Here is a 25,544-nt window from a genome sequence, read left to right as displayed (position 1 = left end):
TATCTAAGCATCTTATTTTGCAGTGTATTCCTGTTTAGTCCAAGTTCTATGGAAATATCATGTTACTAAATATATACAAAAAAACCAAGTTCACAATTTTTTTTAAACTTCCATAAGATATATTTTGGTTGAGTACCATTTAAATTCGAAGCCAAATAAGATTTAGTTCTATTCTGATACTTGCAACAGATCAGATGCATTAAACTGCCTTTTTACATTGATTTTTTTAAACAAATAAGGTATGAGGTGTCTTTTATTTGTTTATGATAAGTATGAATGGGATAGGGATACCATGTAACTCGTAACCAGTTTTGTTATGTATTGGTGAGGATTCATAATTTTTTCTGACACTCCACTGAAAGACATTCAAAATCTCATTAATCCACAAACAACATATTTGGAGCTTCCATTTTTATTCCCGTCAATCTCATTGCTTCCACCTCTTCAGCATTGGCTTGAATGCTGAATTCAATAGAGATGTTGTACATGGAAACATAGGCCGACGTCTCCTTTTCATCCAATAGCAATGCTTGTTCAAAAGCATGGCTCCCAAGCTCCACATTCCCCCACTTTTTACAAGCACCCAGTATGGTCAACCATAAAACAATATTAGGATATGATGGCATTCTCTTCATTACTCTCACAGCCTTATCTATCTGCCCTGCACGTCCAAGAATATCAACTATACATGTATGATGTTCAAGAGTCGGTGTTAAACCATACTCATTCTTCATTGCTTCAATGTATGAGAGCCCCATATCTATAAGACCTGAATGGCTACATACATTAAGTATGCCAACAAATGTAACAAGGTTTGGCTTGGTACCTTCACCAAGCATTCTATCAAAGATGGCAAGAACGTTGTTGACCTCTCCAACTTGAGCATATCCTGTAATTAGTACAGTCCACGAGACCACATCACGAGCAGGAAGGTTTTCAAACACTTCCCGAGCTTTTATTAGCATGCCGCACTTGGCATACATGTCAACCAAAGCATTGCCAATAAGTTGGCTTCTCATCAATAACCCTTTTTGTTCAATCTCAGCATGTATTTCTTTGCCCTTGTCTAGTGCTCCAATGGCTCCACAGGCTTTCATTATACATGAAAATGTGACATCATTTGGCAATACATCTTGCACCTTCATTTTTTCAAAACATTCAATGGCTTCTTCTCCTTGATCTTGTTGAACATAACCTGAAATCAATGTAGTCCAAGAGATTACATCGCGAATCGGAAGCATGTCAAACACTTCTTGTGCTTTTACAAGAAAACCACACTTGGCATACATATCAATAAGTGCATTACTAACCAGAAGGCCTCTTTTCAACGACCTTTGTCTTTCAATATCTGAATGCATCTCTGTACCTATGTCTAGAGCACCAAGGCTACCACATGCTTTCAAGCAACACGCATATGTGATAGCATCTGGAGAGAGACCTTGTGATTTCATTTGTTCGAAACAATTCAATGCTTCTTGACCTTGATTATATTGTGCATATCCTCCAATCAATGCTGTCCATGAGACCACATTACGGAAAGGAAGCATGTTAAACACATCTTGTGCTTTCGTAAGTGACCCACATTTCGCATACATGTCTACTAATGCATTTCCAACGATGATATTACCAAATAATCCTCTTCTTTCAACATCAGCATGTATTTGTGCTCCTTTAACTTTCGCTCCAATGCTTCCACATGCTTTCAAGGTGCAAGCAAATGTTACAGAATCCGGAGAGATACCTTGAACTTGCATCTTTTCATAACATTCGAGAGCTTCTTCACCGCATGCATGCTGGGCATATCCAGAAATCAAAGCATTCCAAGTGACCACATCTCGATCAATAAGTTTATCAAAGATATCTCGTGTTTTTTCAAGCATACCACATTTAGCATACATGTCTATAAGCGCAGTTCCAACGAAAATATTGGTTTCCTTCGAACCAAGATGAGCATGAATTCTGCAACCAAATGTTGCCTGTCTTACAGATGCACATGCTTTCAACAAGAAAACAAATGCACGTTCATCTAGATGTAATAGAGAACCCAAAGGCAATTTCACACATAGTTCAAAAGCATCTTTCCATTGCGCATTTTGTATATAACTAGTTATTAGTGAATCATACCAGAATTCATTCGGAGAGGCCAATTTTTTGAAGTCATTTTGGCCAAATGTTTCCATGATTTGATTTCCGAGCAATGTATGAGCTGCTCTGCCACATTGGTGAAGGTAAGGGTAAAATGAAAGGAGAAAACCATTGGTTTTATATGGCTCTAGTGAGTATTTTCTTAATATATAGGCAAGATTCTCAACAGAAGACAGAACTACCATCCCCTGGTCAAGGCAGCGTAAGCAAAACCGTCAATCTCAAACCCTAAGCCATAAAATGCTAACCCTAAATCCTAAATAATAACCCTTAAATTTCAAACCCTTTCACCCCATTACTTCTTCTAAGGTCCAGGTGACCTGAAGAGAAAATACTTCTGTTTGTTCTCTTTCTCTCTCTCTTTCTCTCTTTCTCTCTCTCTCTCTCTCTCTCTCTCTCTCTCTCTCTCTCTCTCCCTCACAGCATTCAGAAAGGAGAATAATGCAGGGAGACATTATGAAACCATGCTTCTTACTCCAATATATTACAAAGATATGCATATTGCCTCCATTTTTCTTAGAACTACTTTCATGTCCCTTGGGTCATATGAGGAATTCGATTTAACAAATTCCTCTCTGATTAACTATCTCTCAACTCTTGCATTTTGTAGATGATTCATACTCAATTGTTAGATCAAATGTAATCATGGTGAGTGTAGATGATTCATACTCAATTGTTGGATCAAATGTAATCATGATGAGTGTAGATGATTCATACTCAATTGTTGGATCAAATGTAATCAAGATGAGTGTAGATGATTCATACTCAATTGTTGGATCAAATGTAATCAAGATGAGTGTAGATGATTCATACTCAATTGTTGGATCAAATGTAATCATGATGAGTGTAGATAATTCATACTCATTTGTTAGATCAAATGTAATCATGATGAGTGTAGATGATTCATACTCAATTGTTGGATCAAATGTAATCATGATTAGTGTAGATGATTCATACTCAATTGTTAGATCTTATGTAATCATGATAAATCATACACTCTCATTATCGTCCATACAAATGTGCCTTCAAAAGTCTCGAATTTCAAAGGCAACAGATTTCCCTGCCCCCAGACTTTTAATAGACAAACCTTTTGGTGTTTAGGTTTCGCTTGTCTACACATCAAAAGAGGATACTGTACGCGTAATTTACACAGGAGAGATTAAAGTAACGTTATCCTCACTCCACTAAAGTAGCATTAACGAGAGAAATTGCAGTAATGTACAGTCCTCAAGGAGACATTAAAGCAATACTGTGGCCGCTTTTAAAGAGAATTCCCGTGAAGTATAAAGTGGAACACATCCTCTGCAAATTCTATGCCTTAGATCTGACAATGTCATCAGAGCAGAACACCAAGAACAAATCAGCATAGCGAGTATAAAAGTGGATTTCATTACGTTTGCAACTAGTTTTAACTTTACGTTGTTTCATCATACATCCTATATCTTCAGAAAGGTAGATGTATTCAGTTCATACCGTATACGCAGCCCCACATGTAGTGATATAATCTGAGTATCCTTATGACCACTCGTATGGAGAGATTGTACCAAGTGTTTTCCTATCAAAGAAAGGTTGGAAACAACTAACAAGTATGATCTGTTAAGCAGAGGTGTTTGATTTAAGCACATGCCCTTCCCGATGTGAACGTTTGCCAAATATGTGTGCCATTAATGGAAATATAGCTAAATCAAAAACTTGGTATTCAAAGAGGAATTGTAGCAACACAAGCTGTAAAAGAGATTTGCAGTAACAATGTGCTCTTTCTTGAAGAGAGACTGAGGTAACAAAACAGTCTAGTCCTTGGGAGAGATTAGTATGAAGATCGAGATACATGGCATTTTAAAACCTGTAATATCAAGGTATTACCAAATCAGAACATGAAGATTAGAAACCTCAATCCACATCAAGATCAATTGAGCGATTTACGTTACAACCAACCCTTCCATATCTTACAGGCAAAACATTTGCCAGGCTCCTTACATGTTTTCCAGACGCAAATGTATAAACAAATCCGCAGCAAACCATCGCATACAGATGGACAGACAGACAAGAAAACATATACATATATACATAGACAGAATTTCACTCTCTGTTTTGCACATAAACAGCCCTTTAAGTCAGCCTAGCACAGAGTGAACAGAATCGCACATCATTGGTGGTGTTGAAAAACACCAAAGAACAGTAGGGGAACAACAGTAGATGGTAGGAACCAGATCATCCGCCAAAACCATAGAGGGTTCTTCCCTGTCGTTTCAGGGCATAGACCACGTCCATAGCAGTTACAGTCTTCCTGCGGGCGTGCTCCGTGTAGGTCACAGCATCTCTGATAACATTCTCGAGGAAGATTTTGAGCACGCCACGGGTCTCTTCATAGATAAGACCACTAATTCGCTTCACCCCACCTCTACGGGCGAGTCTACGAATGGCAGGTTTGGTGATACCTTGGATGTTGTCGCGGAGGACCTTGCGATGGCGCTTGGCTCCTCCCTTTCCGAGGCCTTTACCTCCCTTTCCACGTCCAGACATGGCGGGTGCAGGGGCAGATTTTAGGGTTACCAGGCTAACTGTGTGCAGAGAATTTGGCTATGGCGATGGCGAGCTTTCTCTGTGTGTTTTCTGTTTCCTGCCTCTCCTTCTTTTAGAATTTATACAGTGGTGTCGCCTGGAACGATCAATCTGGACCGTCCTTTCTTCTAGCCTCCATCAGGACATGATCCAACGGTGGACATATCTTTTGTCTCGGATCGATCCGCCCTCCTTTTCCATTCATTAGCCTGCCTGCCGTGTGATCGAACAAAATGAGAGCCGATGCCCATCGGACGGTCCAAGATCACTCGCGAAGAGGTGTTTCATTCTCTTCCTTCTTCTTCTTCTTCTTCTTTTCTTCTTCAAAGTTGTTTTAGAATGAATGGAGACTCTATCTCTCTCTAATATTTCTTTCTTTCTTTCTCTCTCACTCCCACTTCTTCAAATCCAAAGAAGAAGAAGAAGAAGAAGAAAACAATGGGGTTTTTCTTCTTCGTCTTCTTTAATACATATTGAATGGCATTGGTACGTTTTGCAGGGTTTAAACAAATTGCACCCCATACCCCCCCCCCCCCCCCGCCCCCTCCCAATTCCTCTCATAGAGATATTGGTTCCAAGTGTAGTTGATCGCCACATTTGTAGAGGCAAACGAGACCAGAATCATGGACTTGAACCAACCATTACAAATTTTACATATCACATCTCAAGACTTTTGCATCGATCTAGAAACGAGATTTACTTCATATCTTCGTCACCTGAACTCGTCAACGATTGCATGTGATTAAATGGTTGTGTACTATTACATCACCGTTCTTCTTTCATTACAGAAGGAGTTCTCGTCTAAGCAAACACCATGGGGATAATCGGCTTGCCCAACCGTTTGTGTGCTCATTCGTATGTACTATGGCCTATTCCAAAACTTTGGCTGATGGCATATTTGTGCATGCTCATACATACTTTGGACCATTTCAAAGCTTTGGGGAGAATGCAAGGGATGTATATGCTTGCAATTTTTCAAGGTTTGGGTACTTCCAAGTTTTTCCTAGAAATAGAAAATTCTATGATGTTTCAATATATTTGCAAAGCGCTCGACAGGTATAAGTATCCTTGGCAATAGCTACCATTACCATTGGCATCTAATCAAAACCGTGATTGTTGTTACAAATTTGTCTTTTTCTTCAAGGTCCTCGAGTCCTGGGTCACCAATGCTTCTGTGCACCGATGAATCCAAATGCATCATCTTCTTCTCGTCGTGACTTGTGTGCACATGCCCCACCTCCAATATCTCTCCCTACGGAATGCATCATTGAGGCCTATGATGTCCATTGTCAATGCTTCAATGCACCCACCAATACAAACAAGTCAATGATTCCATACCAATTCAAGTGGTCACGGGTCACCAATGCTTTAATGTGCCTATCAACAAGAATGTGTCATCTTCTTTAGTTCATTACTTTGTGTCCGCGTGACCAATCCCCCCATGTCTCTCCTTGTGGAGTTGATCATTGATGCCTACAAAATCAAGTTCCCTTCTCTATACCTTGTTTGTCACATGATTGAGTCTTTTCCCTACCACAGAAATGTCTTTACTTAAAACTCTTGCCATTGGTCTTGGTCTTGGTCTTAGTCTTAGTCTTTTAGATTTAGTCTCGGTCTTGGGTAGTCTTGGTCTTGTGTGGAAAGATGTCCTTTCATATTATGATGGTATTCAACTACTGCTTCCTTATAGTGACCTAATGAATGCCATTCCATAGGATCTGTCCCCATTCGTGTACAGCAATTCCCATTCCCAGAGAATTGAATATATAACAGGAATCCATCGAATTCGTTATCCCATTTATGTGTCCCATCTACAGACATGAATTATACTGCTGGGAGAGCTGAAACTCTCTGCACGAAGCCATGCCCCTAAATGTTTGATGATAGTATTCATATACCAATAGTTCGGAATAGAATAAAGCTTAATCTTTCATCGTAATCAATCTGCCCGTGTTTATAAATTGCAAAAATATTCGGGTTAGCAAAAAAGAAATGACTATTACAGGTTAATGCTAACCATTCCTCCATTCTTGACTTAACATCACAAACCAATCCACCAAATGTTTACTGGTATACTGCATTAGCACATGAATGCAGGTATCCAATCCAAATCTCCGATGCCACAGCGGATAAGAATAAACAACGGAATCATGAGACAGCAAATGTTTCGCAAATTCAGAATGACTTCTAAAAGCAAAGTGATGATACGTAGTCCTACGCCTGATATTTGCCCAGGATCAAAACGCAGATGTCAGTCACCATGTCACTATTCTCATGCGCAGATTTCTTAATTCCAGTGATAATACGGTAATAGAAAGAATGTTCCAACTCAAAAAACACGAAGATTAAAGAAAGAAGAGCTATACTGTGATTAGAAATCATAACACAGCGCAGGACCACAAAGTTTTCAACATTAGATCAGATCATTACATCCATATATTACCCTCAACAATACACTATCCTTTTTCGGTTCATACAGATTAAGCAGATAAAATATCATAATTTAAATCACATTACCGAAAATTGGATAGGCCATAATTTAAACCACAGTAATGAAATCAGAGAAAGATCAACCCAGCCAGTATCAAACTAAGTGAATGCAAATGAGAACAGAATCACAGAACAATGGTGGTGTTAAAAAACACCAGTAAAGACAGATGGAATATATAGACAAAACTGTTTAACCGCCAAAACCATAGAGAGTTCTTCCTTGTCGTTTTAGTGCATAGACGACATCCATGGCAGTTACAGTCTTCCTGCGAGCATGCTCAGTATAAGTCACAGCATCTCTGATAACATTCTCAAGGAAGATCTTTAGCACACCGCGAGTCTCCTCATAGATTAAGCCACTGATTCTCTTCACTCCTCCTCTGCGAGCGAGCCTTCTGATGGCAGGCTTGGTGATACCTTGGATGTTATCACGGAGGACCTTACGATGGCGCTTGGCTCCTCCCTTTCCGAGACCTTTGCCTCCTTTCCCTCGTCCAGACATGGCGATGGCGATGAGAGCTCAACACAGATATAACCTTTATGAACTACAGACAGATAAACAACTCAAAAGATGAAGAAGATGAATAACAGCACCTCTGTTTGCGATTATATATAAAGGCTCCTGGAGCATCTGTCAACGGTCCGATGCGAACGATCAGATCGGACGGTGTCAATTTAAATTAGTCCGGATCGATCCTGGATGACTTCCATCTGTGTCGTCCGATCAAGGGGGAGATCTAACGGAGCACGGGGCTCTAAGAAGAAACACACGATTTGCATTCGATTTTGGGAGGGAAAAATGTGAATTCAAAAACACCCGGGCGCTTTCACATTTGAAGGAGGAAGCAAAAAATCTCCTAGTGCTTTTTCGCACCTGAGTTTAGGTTTTAAAGAAGAACATTTTGACCAAAATAGAGCCCCCTCAGTTCCATATCTTAGAATCTACTCACCTGCCATTCATACCGAAAGAGCTTCCAATGGTACCATATCATAAAAGCTTCGTATTATGGGGTCGGATGCTTTGTGTTCCAAGATAACTTGTTCATGTTCTATTGGTAGAAACAATGACTTTCTACCTTGACCCCAATGTTATTGGTATTGAACCTCAAAAACTTCTTATTAGTAAGTTCGAATGTTTGTGTTTTAAGAGAACCCATTTAGGTTTGATTGATAGTGTTGAGATATCACACTCCAACGAGGTTTACTTATTTTCTCGGTCATATAACTTATTGGTTGCATAAATAGAATCTAGTTAGTGTATCCACTATTAAGTCTTAAATAGGATTTCGTACTTCGTTCTTAAGTATAAAACATTCTATATATCCCACTACCAAACTCATTTAATATAGGACTTGCACCTTCTACCTATATTCTCTACTCACATTTGCACCCTTACACATTAGATGTATATATACCTTGTCCTGGGTACTTTTGTAACTTGATGTCGTCTATTATCAAAAACAGTTCTAAAGTTACTCTCTTGTTAGTCATCCTCCATTGTTTAATTGTTCACAAGTGTAATTCCTACTTCCTCTCACATACACACACATATCATTTAGTCTTCCGTTGCATACATGATTAACTACTCATATAAACAGATACTAATTAACCCATAGTTAATTACCTAATTAACCCATAGCTGCAGCCTTTGAGATTTAGCGTGAGCCAAATGATGCGCACCAACAACCCCTGATCAAAACAAAACGGTTGAAATGCGTTCTCTTGTTCCCCTTTCCTTTCCAATGCAACGTCAACGGAGAAGAAACAAGAAGGTCCTCGCTGTAACGAATGACAACGTTCTCGGAATGCTGCAAGGCTCGGGTTGTTTGCTAGTCGACAAACCTTCCACGTCCGCACGTCATCGGGCTGGAGGCCGTATGACCTAGTTTCGAGGGGGGGGTCGCTTCCCGAGGTTTGTGGCACGTACCATATAGCGTTTGAGGGTTCCCGAAAGGGAACGGAAACTGGTGTGAAACTATCGTCGATCATTTTCCCAGTTCGGTGCAACCATAGAAGCGGCGACCCGAGTCCAACGGGTGACACAAGGCCTCGACGCGCCAAGGTGAGGAAGACGGTTTCCTAGCGAGCCAATGTGGTATGTCGCCATGCTCAAGAATAATCAGGTCGCCCTCTCTCTCGCGTTGCCCACAAGAGGGTGTTCTCCCGCTCCAAGTCCGTAGCAAGAACGAACGAGGCAGACACATTGACGTGCGCCGAGTAGGTAGGAACATCCATACTACTTAACGAGGCCACCCGCCGTGCTCATGCTCGGGTTGTTCACGCTCCATTTGCTAACCTCGACCTTGTTTACAACGTTTCCATGGCTTCTCGAGTAGATTAACATGGAGAAATAAGCAAGAGCTCTCGCGTCGTTCTCTTTGAATTCTTTATCTCTCTTTGGCTTTCAAGTCATCCGCATCAGAGTGGCGCAGCGGAAGCGTGGTGGGCCCATAACCCACAGGTCCGAGGATCGAAACCTCGCTCTGATACCGCGCGGTTGAATTAGCTGTACGTCAAAACCACCGCTACGATCTTGTTTCCCTCGCCTCCTTGCGTGGGTCCTTATTCAAGACGTTACCGCCCGAGCTTCGTTCGAGGAGTTCTTTAGGGATTGCTAACCGCGCACGTGTGGAAGGTTAAGAGGAATGAGCCTGCGAAGTGACTGCCATGACGGTGCCTTACTTGGGGCTTCCGAATACATTTGGCGATCACGTCAAAGTCGGATGTAATAGGTATCTGCTCGCTTACTGGTCAAATCTGCGGTTCAAGTTCTTGGGAATGACCGACGCTTACTCGAGACTCGTGTCACCTGGAATAACGCAGAGGAAGACCACGCATTACGGTTGTACGTATGAGCACCTTGGACGGAAACCGCAATTGAGAATTCCAACCACGCTGCAACATTCCCCGCAACCGCGCATCAGACTTGATGCTCTCTTTCACGTCTTTCTTTTGCTTTCGACGGGAGCCGTTACGGCACGACGTTCAATGCAACACGTTAGAACTTACCGTTGACAATGTTGGTGCAATTTACCCTCCATCTACCAATCCATCCAAGGTTGCGGACTCGTCTTCCCGACCAAACATCCTGGCAACATCGTCTCGCCTTGCAGGTTTTACCGAACAAAGCCATAGATCGGTGGGATACGTAACCACCTTTTAACATCGTCAAAACTCTAGCTGCAGCCTTTGAGATTTAGCGTGAGCCAAATGACGCGCACCAACAACCCCTGATCAAAACAAAACGGTTGAAATGCGTTCTCTTGTTCCCCTTTCCTTTCCAATGCAACGTCAACGGAGAAGAAACAGGAAGGTCCTCGCTGTAACGAATGACAACGTTCTCGGAATGCTGCAAGGCTCGGGTTGTTTGCTAGTCGACAAACCTTCCACGTCCGCACGTCATCGGGCTGGAGGCCGTATGACCTAGTTTCGAGGGGGGGTCGCTTCCCGAGGTTTGTGGCACGTACCATATAGCGTTTGAGGGTTCCCGAAAGGGAACGGAAACTGGTGTGAAACTATCGTCGATCATTTTCCCAGTTCGGTGCAACCATAGAAGCGGCGACCCGAGTCCAACGGGTGACACAAGGCCTCGACGCGCCAAGGTGAGGAAGACGGTTTCCTAGCGAGCCAATGTGGTATGTCGCCATGCTCAAGAATAATCAGGTCGCCCTCTCTCTCGCGTTGCCCACAAGAGGGTGTTCTCCCGCTCCAAGTCCGTAGCAAGAACGAACGAGGCAGACACATTGACGTGCGCCGAGTAGGTAGGAACATCCATACTACTTAACGAGGCCACCCGCCGTGCTCATGCTCGGGTTGTTCACGCTCCATTTGCTAACCTCGACCTTGTTTACAACGTTTCCATGGCTTCTCGAGTAGATTAACATGGAGAAATAAGCAAGAGCTCTCGCGTCGTTCTCTTTGAATTCTTTATCTCTCTTTGGCTTTCAAGTCATCCGCATCAGAGTGGCGCAGCGGAAGCGTGGTGGGCCCATAACCCACAGGTCCGAGGATCGAAACCTCGCTCTGATACCGCGCGGTTGAATTAGCTGTACGTCAAAACCACCGCTACGATCTTGTTTCCCTCGCCTCCTTGCGTGGGTCCTTATTCAAGACGTTACCGCCCGAGCTTCGTTCGAGGAGTTCTTTAGGGATTGCTAACCGCGCACGTGTGGAAGGTTAAGAGGAATGAGCCTGCGAAGTGACTGCCATGACGGTGCCTTACTTGGGGCTTCCGAATACATTTGGCGATCACGTCAAAGTCGGATGTAATAGGTATCTGCTCGCTTACTGGTCAAATCTGCGGTTCAAGTTCTTGGGAATGACCGACGCTTACTCGAGACTCGTGTCACCTGGAATAACGCAGAGGAAGACCACGCATTACGGTTGTACGTATGAGCACCTTGGACGGAAACCGCAATTGAGAATTCCAACCACGCTGCAACATTCCCCGCAACCGCGCATCAGACTTGATGCTCTCTTTCACGTCTTTCTTTTGCTTTCGACGGGAGCCGTTACGGCACGACGTTCAATGCAACACGTTAGAACTTACCGTTGACAATGTTGGTGCAATTTACCCTCCATCTACCAATCCATCCAAGGTTGCGGACTCGTCTTCCCGACCAAACATCCTGGCAACATCGTCTCGCCTTGCAGGTTTTACCGAACAAAGCCATAGATCGGTGGGATACGTAACCACCTTTTAACATCGTCAAAACTCTAGCTGCAGCCTTTGAGATTTAGCGTGAGCCAAATGACGCGCACCAACAACCCCTGATCAAAACAAAACGGTTGAAATGCGTTCTCTTGTTCCCCTTTCCTTTCCAATGCAACGTCAACGGAGAAGAAACAGGAAGGTCCTCGCTGTAACGAATGACAACGTTCTCGGAATGCTGCAAGGCTCGGGTTGTTTGCTAGTCGACAAACCTTCCACGTCCGCACGTCATCGGGCTGGAGGCCGTATGACCTAGTTTCGAGGGGGGGTCGCTTCCCGAGGTTTGTGGCACGTACCATATAGCGTTTGAGGGTTCCCGAAAGGGAACGGAAACTGGTGTGAAACTATCGTCGATCATTTTCCCAGTTCGGTGCAACCATAGAAGCGGCGACCCGAGTCCAACGGGTGACACAAGGCCTCGACGCGCCAAGGTGAGGAAGACGGTTTCCTAGCGAGCCAATGTGGTATGTCGCCATGCTCAAGAATAATCAGGTCGCCCTCTCTCTCGCGTTGCCCACAAGAGGGTGTTCTCCCGCTCCAAGTCCGTAGCAAGAACGAACGAGGCAGACACATTGACGTGCGCCGAGTAGGTAGGAACATCCATACTACTTAACGAGGCCACCCGCCGTGCTCATGCTCGGGTTGTTCACGCTCCATTTGCTAACCTCGACCTTGTTTACAACGTTTCCATGGCTTCTCGAGTAGATTAACATGGAGAAATAAGCAAGAGCTCTCGCGTCGTTCTCTTTGAATTCTTTATCTCTCTTTGGCTTTCAAGTCATCCGCATCAGAGTGGCGCAGCGGAAGCGTGGTGGGCCCATAACCCACAGGTCCGAGGATCGAAACCTTGCTCTGATACCGCGCGGTTGAATTAGCTGTACGTCAAAACCACCGCTACGATCTTGTTTCCCTCGCCTCCTTGCGTGGGTCCTTATTCAAGACGTTACCGCCCGAGCTTCGTTCGAGGAGTTCTTTAGGGATTGCTAACCGCGCACGTGTGGAAGGTTAAGAGGAATGAGCCTGCGAAGTGACTGCCATGACGGTGCCTTACTTGGGGCTTCCGAATACATTTGGCGATCACGTCAAAGTCGGATGTAATAGGTATCTGCTCGCTTACTGGTCAAATCTGCGGTTCAAGTTCTTGGGAATGACCGACGCTTACTCGAGACTCGTGTCACCTGGAATAACGCAGAGGAAGACCACGCATTACGGTTGTACGTATGAGCACCTTGGACGGAAACCGCAATTGAGAATTCCAACCACGCTGCAACATTCCCCGCAACCGCGCATCAGACTTGATGCTCTCTTTCACGTCTTTCTTTTGCTTTCGACGGGAGCCGTTACGGCACGACGTTCAATGCAACACGTTAGAACTTACCGTTGACAATGTTGGTGCAATTTACCCTCCATCTACCAATCCATCCAAGGTTGCGGACTCGTCTTCCCGACCAAACATCCTGGCAACATCGTCTCGCCTTGCAGGTTTTACCGAACAAAGCCATAGATCGGTGGGATACGTAACCACCTTTTAACATCGTCAAAACTCTAGCTGCAGCCTTTGAGATTTAGCGTGAGCCAAATGACGCGCACCAACAACCCCTGATCAAAACAAAACGGTTGAAATGCGTTCTCTTGTTCCCCTTTCCTTTCCAATGCAACGTCAACGGAGAAGAAACAGGAAGGTCCTCGCTGTAACGAATGACAACGTTCTCGGAATGCTGCAAGGCTCGGGTTGTTTGCTAGTCGACAAACCTTCCACGTCCGCACGTCATCGGGCTGGAGGCCGTATGACCTAGTTTCGAGGGGGGGTCGCTTCCCGAGGTTTGTGGCACGTACCATATAGCGTTTGAGGGTTCCCGAAAGGGAACGGAAACTGGTGTGAAACTATCGTCGATCATTTTCCCAGTTCGGTGCAACCATAGAAGCGGCGACCCGAGTCCAACGGGTGACACAAGGCCTCGACGCGCCAAGGTGAGGAAGACGGTTTCCTAGCGAGCCAATGTGGTATGTCGCCATGCTCAAGAATAATCAGGTCGCCCTCTCTCTCGCGTTGCCCACAAGAGGGTGTTCTCCCGCTCCAAGTCCGTAGCAAGAACGAACGAGGCAGACACATTGACGTGCGCCGAGTAGGTAGGAACATCCATACTACTTAACGAGGCCACCCGCCGTGCTCATGCTCGGGTTGTTCACGCTCCATTTGCTAACCTCGACCTTGTTTACAACGTTTCCATGGCTTCTCGAGTAGATTAACATGGAGAAATAAGCAAGAGCTCTCGCGTCGTTCTCTTTGAATTCTTTATCTCTCTTTGGCTTTCAAGTCATCCGCATCAGAGTGGCGCAGCGGAAGCGTGGTGGGCCCATAACCCACAGGTCCGAGGATCGAAACCTCGCTCTGATACCGCGCGGTTGAATTAGCTGTACGTCAAAACCACCGCTACGATCTTGTTTCCCTCGCCTCCTTGCGTGGGTCCTTATTCAAGACGTTACCGCCCGAGCTTCGTTCGAGGAGTTCTTTAGGGATTGCTAACCGCGCACGTGTGGAAGGTTAAGAGGAATGAGCCTGCGAAGTGACTGCCATGACGGTGCCTTACTTGGGGCTTCCGAATACATTTGGCGATCACGTCAAAGTCGGATGTAATAGGTATCTGCTCGCTTACTGGTCAAATCTGCGGTTCAAGTTCTTGGGAATGACCGACGCTTACTCGAGACTCGTGTCACCTGGAATAACGCAGAGGAAGACCACGCATTACGGTTGTACGTATGAGCACCTTGGACGGAAACCGCAATTGAGAATTCCAACCACGCTGCAACATTCCCCGCAACCGCGCATCAGACTTGATGCTCTCTTTCACGTCTTTCTTTTGCTTTCGACGGGAGCCGTTACGGCACGACGTTCAATGCAACACGTTAGAACTTACCGTTGACAATGTTGGTGCAATTTACCCTCCATCTACCAATCCATCCAAGGTTGCGGACTCGTCTTCCCGACCAAACATCCTGGCAACATCGTCTCGCCTTGCAGGTTTTACCGAACAAAGCCATAGATCGGTGGGATACGTAACCACCTTTTAACATCGTCAAAACTCTAGCTGCAGCCTTTGAGATTTAGCGTGAGCCAAATGACGCGCACCAACAACCCCTGATCAAAACAAAACGGTTGAAATGCGTTCTCTTGTTCCCCTTTCCTTTCCAATGCAACGTCAACGGAGAAGAAACAGGAAGGTCCTCGCTGTAACGAATGACAACGTTCTCGGAATGCTGCAAGGCTCGGGTTGTTTGCTAGTCGACAAACCTTCCACGTCCGCACGTCATCGGGCTGGAGGCCGTATGACCTAGTTTCGAGGGGGGGTCGCTTCCCGAGGTTTGTGGCACGTACCATATAGCGTTTGAGGGTTCCCGAAAGGGAACGGAAACTGGTGTGAAACTATCGTCGATCATTTTCCCAGTTCGGTGCAACCATAGAAGCGGCGACCCGAGTCCAACGGGTGACACAAGGCCTCGACGCGCCAAGGTGAGGAAGACGGTTTCCTAGCGAGCCAATGTGGTATGTCGCCATGCTCAAGAATAATCAGGTCGCCCTCTCTCTCGCGTTGCCCACAAGAGGGTGTTCTCCCGCTCCAAGTCCGTAGCAAGAACGAACGAGGCAGACACATTGACGTGCGCCGAGTAGGTAGGAACATCCATACTACTTAACGAGGCCACCCGCCGTGCTCATGCTCGGGTTGTTCACGCTCCATTTGCTAACCTCGACCTTGTTTACAACGTTTCCATGGCTTCTCGAGTAGATTAACATGGAGAAATAAGCAAGAGCTCTCGCGTCGTTCTCTTTGAATTCTTTATCTCTCTTTGGCTTTCAAGTCATCCGCATCAGAGTGGCGCAGCGGAAGCGTGGTGGGCCCATAACCCACAGGTCCGAGGATCGAAACCTCGCTCTGATACCGCGCGGTTGAATTAGCTGTACGTCAAAACCACCGCTACGATCTTGTTTCCCTCGCCTCCTTGCGTGGGTCCTTATTCAAGACGTTACCGCCCGAGCTTCGTTCGAGGAGTTCTTTAGGGATTGCTAACCGCGCACGTGTGGAAGGTTAAGAGGAATGAGCCTGCGAAGTGACTGCCATGACGGTGCCTTACTTGGGGCTTCCGAATACATTTGGCGATCACGTCAAAGTCGGATGTAATAGGTATCTGCTCGCTTACTGGTCAAATCTGCGGTTCAAGTTCTTGGGAATGACCGACGCTTACTCGAGACTCGTGTCACCTGGAATAACGCAGAGGAAGACCACGCATTACGGTTGTACGTATGAGCACCTTGGACGGAAACCGCAATTGAGAATTCCAACCACGCTGCAACATTCCCCGCAACCGCGCATCAGACTTGATGCTCTCTTTCACGTCTTTCTTTTGCTTTCGACGGGAGCCGTTACGGCACGACGTTCAATGCAACACGTTAGAACTTACCGTTGACAATGTTGGTGCAATTTACCCTCCATCTACCAATCCATCCAAGGTTGCGGACTCGTCTTCCCGACCAAACATCCTGGCAACATCGTCTCGCCTTGCAGGTTTTACCGAACAAAGCCATAGATCGGTGGGATACGTAACCACCTTTTAACATCGTCAAAACTCTAGCTGCAGCCTTTGAGATTTAGCGTGAGCCAAATGACGCGCACCAACAACCCCTGATCAAAACAAAACGGTTGAAATGCGTTCTCTTGTTCCCCTTTCCTTTCCAATGCAACGTCAACGGAGAAGAAACAGGAAGGTCCTCGCTGTAACGAATGACAACGTTCTCGGAATGCTGCAAGGCTCGGGTTGTTTGCTAGTCGACAAACCTTCCACGTCCGCACGTCATCGGGCTGGAGGCCGTATGACCTAGTTTCGAGGGGGGGTCGCTTCCCGAGGTTTGTGGCACGTACCATATAGCGTTTGAGGGTTCCCGAAAGGGAACGGAAACTGGTGTGAAACTATCGTCGATCATTTTCCCAGTTCGGTGCAACCATAGAAGCGGCGACCCGAGTCCAACGGGTGACACAAGGCCTCGACGCGCCAAGGTGAGGAAGACGGTTTCCTAGCGAGCCAATGTGGTATGTCGCCATGCTCAAGAATAATCAGGTCGCCCTCTCTCTCGCGTTGCCCACAAGAGGGTGTTCTCCCGCTCCAAGTCCGTAGCAAGAACGAACGAGGCAGACACATTGACGTGCGCCGAGTAGGTAGGAACATCCATACTACTTAACGAGGCCACCCGCCGTGCTCATGCTCGGGTTGTTCACGCTCCATTTGCTAACCTCGACCTTGTTTACAACGTTTCCATGGCTTCTCGAGTAGATTAACATGGAGAAATAAGCAAGAGCTCTCGCGTCGTTCTCTTTGAATTCTTTATCTCTCTTTGGCTTTCAAGTCATCCGCATCAGAGTGGCGCAGCGGAAGCGTGGTGGGCCCATAACCCACAGGTCCGAGGATCGAAACCTCGCTCTGATACCGCGCGGTTGAATTAGCTGTACGTCAAAACCACCGCTACGATCTTGTTTCCCTCGCCTCCTTGCGTGGGTCCTTATTCAAGACGTTACCGCCCGAGCTTCGTTCGAGGAGTTCTTTAGGGATTGCTAACCGCGCACGTGTGGAAGGTTAAGAGGAATGAGCCTGCGAAGTGACTGCCATGACGGTGCCTTACTTGGGGCTTCCGAATACATTTGGCGATCACGTCAAAGTCGGATGTAATAGGTATCTGCTCGCTTACTGGTCAAATCTGCGGTTCAAGTTCTTGGGAATGACCGACGCTTACTCGAGACTCGTGTCACCTGGAATAACGCAGAGGAAGACCACGCATTACGGTTGTACGTATGAGCACCTTGGACGGAAACCGCAATTGAGAATTCCAACCACGCTGCAACATTCCCCGCAACCGCGCATCAGACTTGATGCTCTCTTTCACGTCTTTCTTTTGCTTTCGACGGGAGCCGTTACGGCACGGCGTTCAATGCAACACGTTAGAACTTACCGTTGACAATGTTGGTGCAATTTACCCTCCATCTACCAATCCATCCAAGGTTGCGGACTCGTCTTCCCGACCAAACATCCTGGCAACATCGTCTCGCCTTGCAGGTTTTACCGAACAAAGCCATAGATCGGTGGGATACGTAACCACCTTTTAACATCGTCAAAACTCTAGCTGCAGCCTTTGAGATTTAGCGTGAGCCAAATGACGCGCACCAACAACCCCTGATCAAAACAAAACGGTTGAAATGCGTTCTCTTGTTCCCCTTTCCTTTCCAATGCAACGTCAACGGAGAAGAAACAGGAAGGTCCTCGCTGTAACGAATGACAACGTTCTCGGAATGCTGCAAGGCTCGGGTTGTTTGCTAGTCGACAAACCTTCCACGTCCGCACGTCATCGGGCTGGAGGCCGTATGACCTAGTTTCGAGGGGGGGTCGCTTCCCGAGGTTTGTGGCACGTACCATATAGCGTTTGAGGGTTCCCGAAAGGGAACGGAAACTGGTGTGAAACTATCGTCGATCATTTTCCCAGTTCGGTGCAACCATAGAAGCGGCGACCCGAGTCCAACGGGTGACACAAGGCCTCGACGCGCCAAGGTGAGGAAGACGGTTTCCTAGCGAGCCAATGTGGTATGTCGCCATGCTCAAGAATAATCAGGTCGCCCTCTCTCTCGCGTTGCCCACAAGAGGGTGTTCTCCCGCTCCAAGTCCGTAGCAAGAACGAACGAGGCAGACACATTGACGTGCGCCGAGTAGGTAGGAACATCCATACTACTTAACGAGGCCACCCGCCGTGCTCATGCTCGGGTTGTTCACGCTCCATTTGCTAACCTCGACCTTGTTTACAACGTTTCCATGGCTTCTCGAGTAGATTAACATGGAGAAATAAGCAAGAGCTCTCGCGTCGTTCTCTTTGAATTCTTTATCTCTCTTTGGCTTTCAAGTCATCCGCATCAGAGTGGCGCAGCGGAAGCGTGGTGGGCCCATAACCCACAGGTCCGAGGATCGAAACCTCGCTCTGATACCGCGCGGTTGAATTAGCTGTACGTCAAAACCACCGCTACGATCTTGTTTCCCTCGCCTCCTTGCGTGGGTCCTTATTCAAGACGTTACCGCCCGAGCTTCGTTCGAGGAGTTCTTTAGGGATTGCTAACCGCGCACGTGTGGAAGGTTAAGAGGAATGAGCCTGCGAAGTGACTGCCATGACGGTGCCTTACTTGGGGCTTCCGAATACATTTGGCGATCACGTCAAAGTCGGATGTAATAGGTATCTGCTCGCTTACTGGTCAAATCTGCGGTTCAAGTTCTTGGGAATGACCGACGCTTACTCGAGACTCGTGTCACCTGGAATAACGCAGAGGAAGACCACGCATTACGGTTGTACGTATGAGCACCTTGGACGGAAACCGCAATTGAGAATTCCAACCACGCTGCAACATTCCCCGCAACCGCGCATCAGACTTGATGCTCTCTTTCACGTCTTTCTTTTGCTTTCGACGGGAGCCGTTACGGCACGGCGTTCAATGCAACACGTTAGAACTTACCGTTGACAATGTTGGTGCAATTTACCCTCCATCTACCAATCCATCCAAGGTTGCGGACTCGTCTTCCCGACCAAACATCCTGGCAACATCGTCTCGCCTTGCAGGTTTTACCGAACAAAGCCATAGATCGGTGGGATACGTAACCACCTTTTAACATCGTCAAAACTCTAGCTGCAGCCTTTGAGATTTAGCGTGAGCCAAATGACGCGCACCAACAACCCCTGATCAAAACAAAACGGTTGAAATGCGTTCTCTTGTTCCCCTTTCCTTTCCAATGCAACGTCAACGGAGAAGAAACAGGAAGGTCCTCGCTGTAACGAATGACAACGTTCTCGGAATGCTGCAAGGCTCGGGTTGTTTGCTAGTCGACAAACCTTCCACGTCCGCACGTCATCGGGCTGGAGGCCGTATGACCTAGTTTCGAGGGGGGGTCGCTTCCCGAGGTTTGTGGCACGTACCATATAGCGTTTGAGGGTTCCCGAAAGGGAACGGAAACTGGTGTGAAACTATCGTCGATCATTTTCCCAGTTCGGTGCAACCATAGAAGCGGCGACCCGAGTCCAACGGGTGACACAAGGCCTCGACGCGCCAAGGTGAGGAAGACGGTTTCCTAGCGAGCCAATGTGGTATGTCGCCATGCTCAAGAATAATCAGGTCGCCCTCTCTCTCGCGTTGCCCACAAGAGGGTGTTCTCCCGCTCCAAGTCCGTAGCAAGAACGAACGAGGCAGACACATTGACGTGCGCCGAGTAGGTAGGAACATCCATACTACTTAACGAGGCCACCCGCCGTGCTCATGCTCGGGTTGTTCACGCTCCATTTGCTAACCTCGACCTTGTTTACAACGTTTCCATGGCTTCTCGAGTAGATTAACATGGAGAAATAAGCAAGAGCTCTCGCGTCGTTCTCTTTGAATTCTTTATCTCTCTTTGGCTTTCAAGTCATCCGCATCAGAGTGGCGCAGCGGAAGCGTGGTGGGCCCATAACCCACAGGTCCGAGGATCGAAACCTCGCTCTGATACCGCGCGGTTGAATTAGCTGTACGTCAAAACCACCGCTACGATCTTGTTTCCCTCGCCTCCTTGCGTGGGTCCTTATTCAAGACGTTACCGCCCGAGCTTCGTTCGAGGAGTTCTTTAGGGATTGCTAACCGCGCACGTGTGGAAGGTTAAGAGGAATGAGCCTGCGAAGTGACTGCCATGACGGTGCCTTACTTGGGGCTTCCGAATACATTTGGCGATCACGTCAAAGTCGGATGTAATAGGTATCTGCTCGCTTACTGGTCAAATCTGCGGTTCAAGTTCTTGGGAATGACCGACGCTTACTCGAGACTCGTGTCACCTGGAATAACGCAGAGGAAGACCACGCATTACGGTTGTACGTATGAGCACCTTGGACGGAAACCGCAATTGAGAATTCCAACCACGCTGCAACATTCCCCGCAACCGCGCATCAGACTTGATGCTCTCTTTCACGTCTTTCTTTTGCTTTCGACGGGAGCCGTTACGGCACGGCGTTCAATGCAACACGTTAGAACTTACCGTTGACAATGTTGGTGCAATTTACCCTCCATCTACCAATCCATCCAAGGTTGTGGACTCGTCTTCCCGACCAAACATCCTGGCAACATCGTCTCGCCTTGCAGGTTTTACCGAACAAAGCCATAGATCGGTGGGATACGTAACCACCTTTTAACATCGTCAAAACTCTAGCTGCAGCCTTTGAGATTTAGCGTGAGCCAAATGACGCGCACCAACAACCCCTGATCAAAACAAAACGGTTGAAATGCGTTCTCTTGTTCCCCTTTCCTTTCCAATGCAACGTCAACGGAGAAGAAACAGGAAGGTCCTCGCTGTAACGAATGACAACGTTCTCGGAATGCTGCAAGGCTCGGGTTGTTTGCTAGTCGACAAACCTTCCACGTCCGCACGTCATCGGGCTGGAGGCCGTATGACCTAGTTTCGAGGGGGGGTCGCTTCCCGAGGTTTGTGGCACGTACCATATAGCGTTTGAGGGTTCCCGAAAGGGAACGGAAACTGGTGTGAAACTATCGTCGATCATTTTCCCAGTTCGGTGCAACCATAGAAGCGGCGACCCGAGTCCAACGGGTGACACAAGGCCTCGACGCGCCAAGGTGAGGAAGACGGTTTCCTAGCGAGCCAATGTGGTATGTCGCCATGCTCAAGAATAATCAGGTCGCCCTCTCTCTCGCGTTGCCCACAAGAGGGTGTTCTCCCGCTCCAAGTCCGTAGCAAGAACGAACGAGGCAGACACATTGACGTGCGCCGAGTAGGTAGGAACATCCATACTACTTAACGAGGCCACCCGCCGTGCTCATGCTCGGGTTGTTCACGCTCCATTTGCTAACCTCGACCTTGTTTACAACGTTTCCATGGCTTCTCGAGTAGATTAACATGGAGAAATAAGCAAGAGCTCTCGCGTCGTTCTCTTTGAATTCTTTATCTCTCTTTGGCTTTCAAGTCATCCGCATCAGAGTGGCGCAGCGGAAGCGTGGTGGGCCCATAACCCACAGGTCCGAGGATCGAAACCTCGCTCTGATACCGCGCGGTTGAATTAGCTGTACGTCAAAACCACCGCTACGATCTTGTTTCCCTCGCCTCCTTGCGTGGGTCCTTATTCAAGACGTTACCGCCCGAGCTTCGTTCGAGGAGTTCTTTAGGGATTGCTAACCGCGCACGTGTGGAAGGTTAAGAGGAATGAGCCTGCGAAGTGACTGCCATGACGGTGCCTTACTTGGGGCTTCCGAATACATTTGGCGATCACGTCAAAGTCGGATGTAATAGGTATCTGCTCGCTTACTGGTCAAATCTGCGGTTCAAGTTCTTGGGAATGACCGACGCTTACTCGAGACTCGTGTCACCTGGAATAACGCAGAGGAAGACCACGCATTACGGTTGTACGTATGAGCACCTTGGACGGAAACCGCAATTGAGAATTCCAACCACGCTGCAACATTCCCCGCAACCGCGCATCAGACTTGATGCTCTCTTTCACGTCTTTCTTTTGCTTTCGACGGGAGCCGTTACGGCACGACGTTCAATGCAACACGTTAGAACTTACCGTTGACAATGTTGGTGCAATTTACCCTCCATCTACCAATCCATCCAAGGTTGCGGACTCGTCTTCCCGACCAAACATCCTGGCAACATCGTCTCGCCTTGCAGGTTTTACCGAACAAAGCCATAGATCGGTGGGATACGTAACCACCTTTTAACATCGTCAAAACTCTAGCTGCAGCCTTTGAGATTTAGCGTGAGCCAAATGACGCGCACCAACAACCCCTGATCAAAACAAAACGGTTGAAATGCGTTCTCTTGTTCCCCTTTCCTTTCCAATGCAACGTCAACGGAGAAGAAACAGGAAGGTCCTCGCTGTAACGAATGACAACGTTCTCGGAATGCTGCAAGGCTCGGGTTGTTTGCTAGTCGACAAACCTTCCACGTCCGCACGTCATCGGGCTGGAGGCCGTATGACCTAGTTTCGAGGGGGGGTCGCTTCCCGAGGTTTGTGGCACGTACCATATAGCGTTTGAGGGTTCCCGAAAGGGAACGGAAACTGGTGTGAAACTATCGTCGATCATTTTCCCAGTTCGGTGCAACCATAGAAGCGGCGACCCGAGTCCAACGGGTGACACAAGGCCTCGACGCGCCAAGGTGAGGAAGACGGTTTCCTAGCGAGCCAATGTGGTATGTCGCCATGCTCAAGAATAATCAGGTCGCCCTCTCTCTCGCGTTGCCCACAAGAGGGTGTTCTCCCGCTCCAAGTCCGTAGCAAGAACGAACGAGGCAGACACATTGACGTGCGCCGAGTAGGTAGGAACATCCATACTACTTAACGAGGCCACCCGCCGTGCTCATGCTCGGGTTGTTCACGCTCCATTTGCTAACCTCGACCTTGTTTACAACGTTTCCATGGCTTCTCGAGTAGATTAACATGGAGAAATAAGCAAGAGCTCTCGCGTCGTTCTCTTTGAATTCTTTATCTCTCTTTGGCTTTCAAGTCATCCGCATCAGAGTGGCGCAGCGGAAGCGTGGTGGGCCCATAACCCACAGGTCCGAGGATCGAAACCTCGCTCTGATACCGCGCGGTTGAATTAGCTGTACGTCAAAACCACCGCTACGATCTTGTTTCCCTCGCCTCCTTGCGTGGGTCCTTATTCAAGACGTTACCGCCCGAGCTTCGTTCGAGGAGTTCTTTAGGGATTGCTAACCGCGCACGTGTGGAAGGTTAAGAGGAATGAGCCTGCGAAGTGACTGCCATGACGGTGCCTTACTTGGGGCTTCCGAATACATTTGGCGATCACGTCAAAGTCGGATGTAATAGGTATCTGCTCGCTTACTGGTCAAATCTGCGGTTCAAGTTCTTGGGAATGACCGACGCTTACTCGAGACTCGTGTCACCTGGAATAACGCAGAGGAAGACCACGCATTACGGTTGTACGTATGAGCACCTTGGACGGAAACCGCAATTGAGAATTCCAACCACGCTGCAACATTCCCCGCAACCGCGCATCAGACTTGATGCTCTCTTTCACGTCTTTCTTTTGCTTTCGACGGGAGCCGTTACGGCACGACGTTCAATGCAACACGTTAGAACTTACCGTTGACAATGTTGGTGCAATTTACCCTCCATCTACCAATCCATCCAAGGTTGCGGACTCGTCTTCCCGACCAAACATCCTGGCAACATCGTCTCGCCTTGCAGGTTTTACCGAACAAAGCCATAGATCGGTGGGATACGTAACCACCTTTTAACATCGTCAAAACTCTAGCTGCAGCCTTTGAGATTTAGCGTGAGCCAAATGACGCGCACCAACAACCCCTGATCAAAACAAAACGGTTGAAATGCGTTCTCTTGTTCCCCTTTCCTTTCCAATGCAACGTCAACGGAGAAGAAACAGGAAGGTCCTCGCTGTAACGAATGACAACGTTCTCGGAATGCTGCAAGGCTCGGGTTGTTTGCTAGTCGACAAACCTTCCACGTCCGCACGTCATCGGGCTGGAGGCCGTATGACCTAGTTTCGAGGGGGGGTCGCTTCCCGAGGTTTGTGGCACGTACCATATAGCGTTTGAGGGTTCCCGAAAGGGAACGGAAACTGGTGTGAAACTATCGTCGATCATTTTCCCAGTTCGGTGCAACCATAGAAGCGGCGACCCGAGTCCAACGGGTGACACAAGGCCTCGACGCGCCAAGGTGAGGAAGACGGTTTCCTAGCGAGCCAATGTGGTATGTCGCCATGCTCAAGAATAATCAGGTCGCCCTCTCTCTCGCGTTGCCCACAAGAGGGTGTTCTCCCGCTCCAAGTCCGTAGCAAGAACGAACGAGGCAGACACATTGACGTGCGCCGAGTAGGTAGGAACATCCATACTACTTAACGAGGCCACCCGCCGTGCTCATGCTCGGGTTGTTCACGCTCCATTTGCTAACCTCGACCTTGTTTACAACGTTTCCATGGCTTCTCGAGTAGATTAACATGGAGAAATAAGCAAGAGCTCTCGCGTCGTTCTCTTTGAATTCTTTATCTCTCTTTGGCTTTCAAGTCATCCGCATCAGAGTGGCGCAGCGGAAGCGTGGTGGGCCCATAACCCACAGGTCCGAGGATCGAAACCTCGCTCTGATACCGCGCGGTTGAATTAGCTGTACGTCAAAACCACCGCTACGATCTTGTTTCCCTCGCCTCCTTGCGTGGGTCCTTATTCAAGACGTTACCGCCCGAGCTTCGTTCGAGGAGTTCTTTAGGGATTGCTAACCGCGCACGTGTGGAAGGTTAAGAGGAATGAGCCTGCGAAGTGACTGCCATGACGGTGCCTTACTTGGGGCTTCCGAATACATTTGGCGATCACGTCAAAGTCGGATGTAATAGGTATCTGCTCGCTTACTGGTCAAATCTGCGGTTCAAGTTCTTGGGAATGACCGACGCTTACTCGAGACTCGTGTCACCTGGAATAACGCAGAGGAAGACCACGCATTACGGTTGTACGTATGAGCACCTTGGACGGAAACCGCAATTGAGAATTCCAACCACGCTGCAACATTCCCCGCAACCGCGCATCAGACTTGATGCTCTCTTTCACGTCT

General features: G+C 47.6%; 3 protein-coding genes and 10 non-coding genes across 13 annotated transcripts; 10 read left to right on the top strand and 3 right to left on the bottom strand.

Annotated features, from left to right (window-relative positions):
* Nucleotides 1-215: 215 nt before the first annotated feature.
* LOC147849229 (pentatricopeptide repeat-containing protein At2g13600-like) lies at nt 216-2,514 on the bottom strand. The gene has a single exon (XM_087337749.1). The coding sequence runs from the start codon at nt 2,328-2,330 to the stop codon at nt 378-380; it is 1,953 nt and encodes a 650-aa protein (XP_087193875.1). The 5' UTR covers nt 2,331-2,514; the 3' UTR covers nt 216-377.
* Nucleotides 2,515-4,265: 1,751 nt separating this feature from the next.
* LOC147849228 (histone H4) lies at nt 4,266-4,714 on the bottom strand. The gene has a single exon (XM_087337752.1). It carries the CDS (start codon nt 4,666-4,668, stop codon nt 4,357-4,359), a length of 312 nt encoding a protein of 103 aa, XP_087193878.1. The 5' UTR covers nt 4,669-4,714; the 3' UTR covers nt 4,266-4,356.
* A 2,432-nt stretch (nt 4,715-7,146) lies between these two features.
* LOC147849227 (histone H4) lies at nt 7,147-7,751 on the bottom strand. The gene has a single exon (XM_087337753.1). It carries the CDS (start codon nt 7,697-7,699, stop codon nt 7,388-7,390), a length of 312 nt encoding a protein of 103 aa, XP_087193879.1. The 5' UTR covers nt 7,700-7,751; the 3' UTR covers nt 7,147-7,387.
* A 1,863-nt stretch (nt 7,752-9,614) lies between these two features.
* TRNAM-CAU (transfer RNA methionine (anticodon CAU)) lies at nt 9,615-9,686 on the top strand. Its single transcript has one exon. It is a non-coding gene; the product is annotated as a tRNA-Met (tRNA).
* A 1,468-nt stretch (nt 9,687-11,154) lies between these two features.
* TRNAM-CAU (transfer RNA methionine (anticodon CAU)) lies at nt 11,155-11,226 on the top strand. Its single transcript has one exon. It is a non-coding gene; the product is annotated as a tRNA-Met (tRNA).
* A 3,008-nt stretch (nt 11,227-14,234) lies between these two features.
* TRNAM-CAU (transfer RNA methionine (anticodon CAU)) lies at nt 14,235-14,306 on the top strand. The gene has a single exon. It is a non-coding gene; the product is annotated as a tRNA-Met (tRNA).
* Nucleotides 14,307-15,774: 1,468 nt separating this feature from the next.
* TRNAM-CAU (transfer RNA methionine (anticodon CAU)) lies at nt 15,775-15,846 on the top strand. Its single transcript has one exon. It is a non-coding gene; the product is annotated as a tRNA-Met (tRNA).
* A 1,468-nt stretch (nt 15,847-17,314) lies between these two features.
* TRNAM-CAU (transfer RNA methionine (anticodon CAU)) lies at nt 17,315-17,386 on the top strand. The gene has a single exon. It is a non-coding gene; the product is annotated as a tRNA-Met (tRNA).
* A 1,468-nt stretch (nt 17,387-18,854) lies between these two features.
* TRNAM-CAU (transfer RNA methionine (anticodon CAU)) lies at nt 18,855-18,926 on the top strand. The gene has a single exon. It is a non-coding gene; the product is annotated as a tRNA-Met (tRNA).
* A 1,468-nt stretch (nt 18,927-20,394) lies between these two features.
* TRNAM-CAU (transfer RNA methionine (anticodon CAU)) lies at nt 20,395-20,466 on the top strand. The gene has a single exon. It is a non-coding gene; the product is annotated as a tRNA-Met (tRNA).
* Nucleotides 20,467-21,934: 1,468 nt separating this feature from the next.
* On the top strand, nt 21,935-22,006 carry TRNAM-CAU (transfer RNA methionine (anticodon CAU)). The gene has a single exon. It is a non-coding gene; the product is annotated as a tRNA-Met (tRNA).
* Nucleotides 22,007-23,474: 1,468 nt separating this feature from the next.
* Nucleotides 23,475-23,546, top strand: TRNAM-CAU (transfer RNA methionine (anticodon CAU)). The gene has a single exon. It is a non-coding gene; the product is annotated as a tRNA-Met (tRNA).
* A 1,468-nt stretch (nt 23,547-25,014) lies between these two features.
* On the top strand, nt 25,015-25,086 carry TRNAM-CAU (transfer RNA methionine (anticodon CAU)). The gene has a single exon. It is a non-coding gene; the product is annotated as a tRNA-Met (tRNA).
* Nucleotides 25,087-25,544: the final 458 nt, after the last annotated feature.

The sequence above is a fragment of the Azolla caroliniana genome, unplaced genomic scaffold, assembly GCF_043228905.1.
Source record: "Azolla caroliniana isolate FFs.n. ecotype wild unplaced genomic scaffold, voAzoCaro1.0.p SCAF_118, whole genome shotgun sequence".
NCBI lineage: Eukaryota > Viridiplantae > Streptophyta > Polypodiopsida > Salviniales > Salviniaceae > Azolla > Azolla caroliniana.
This window is presented reverse-complemented; position numbering and strand designations above follow the sequence as displayed.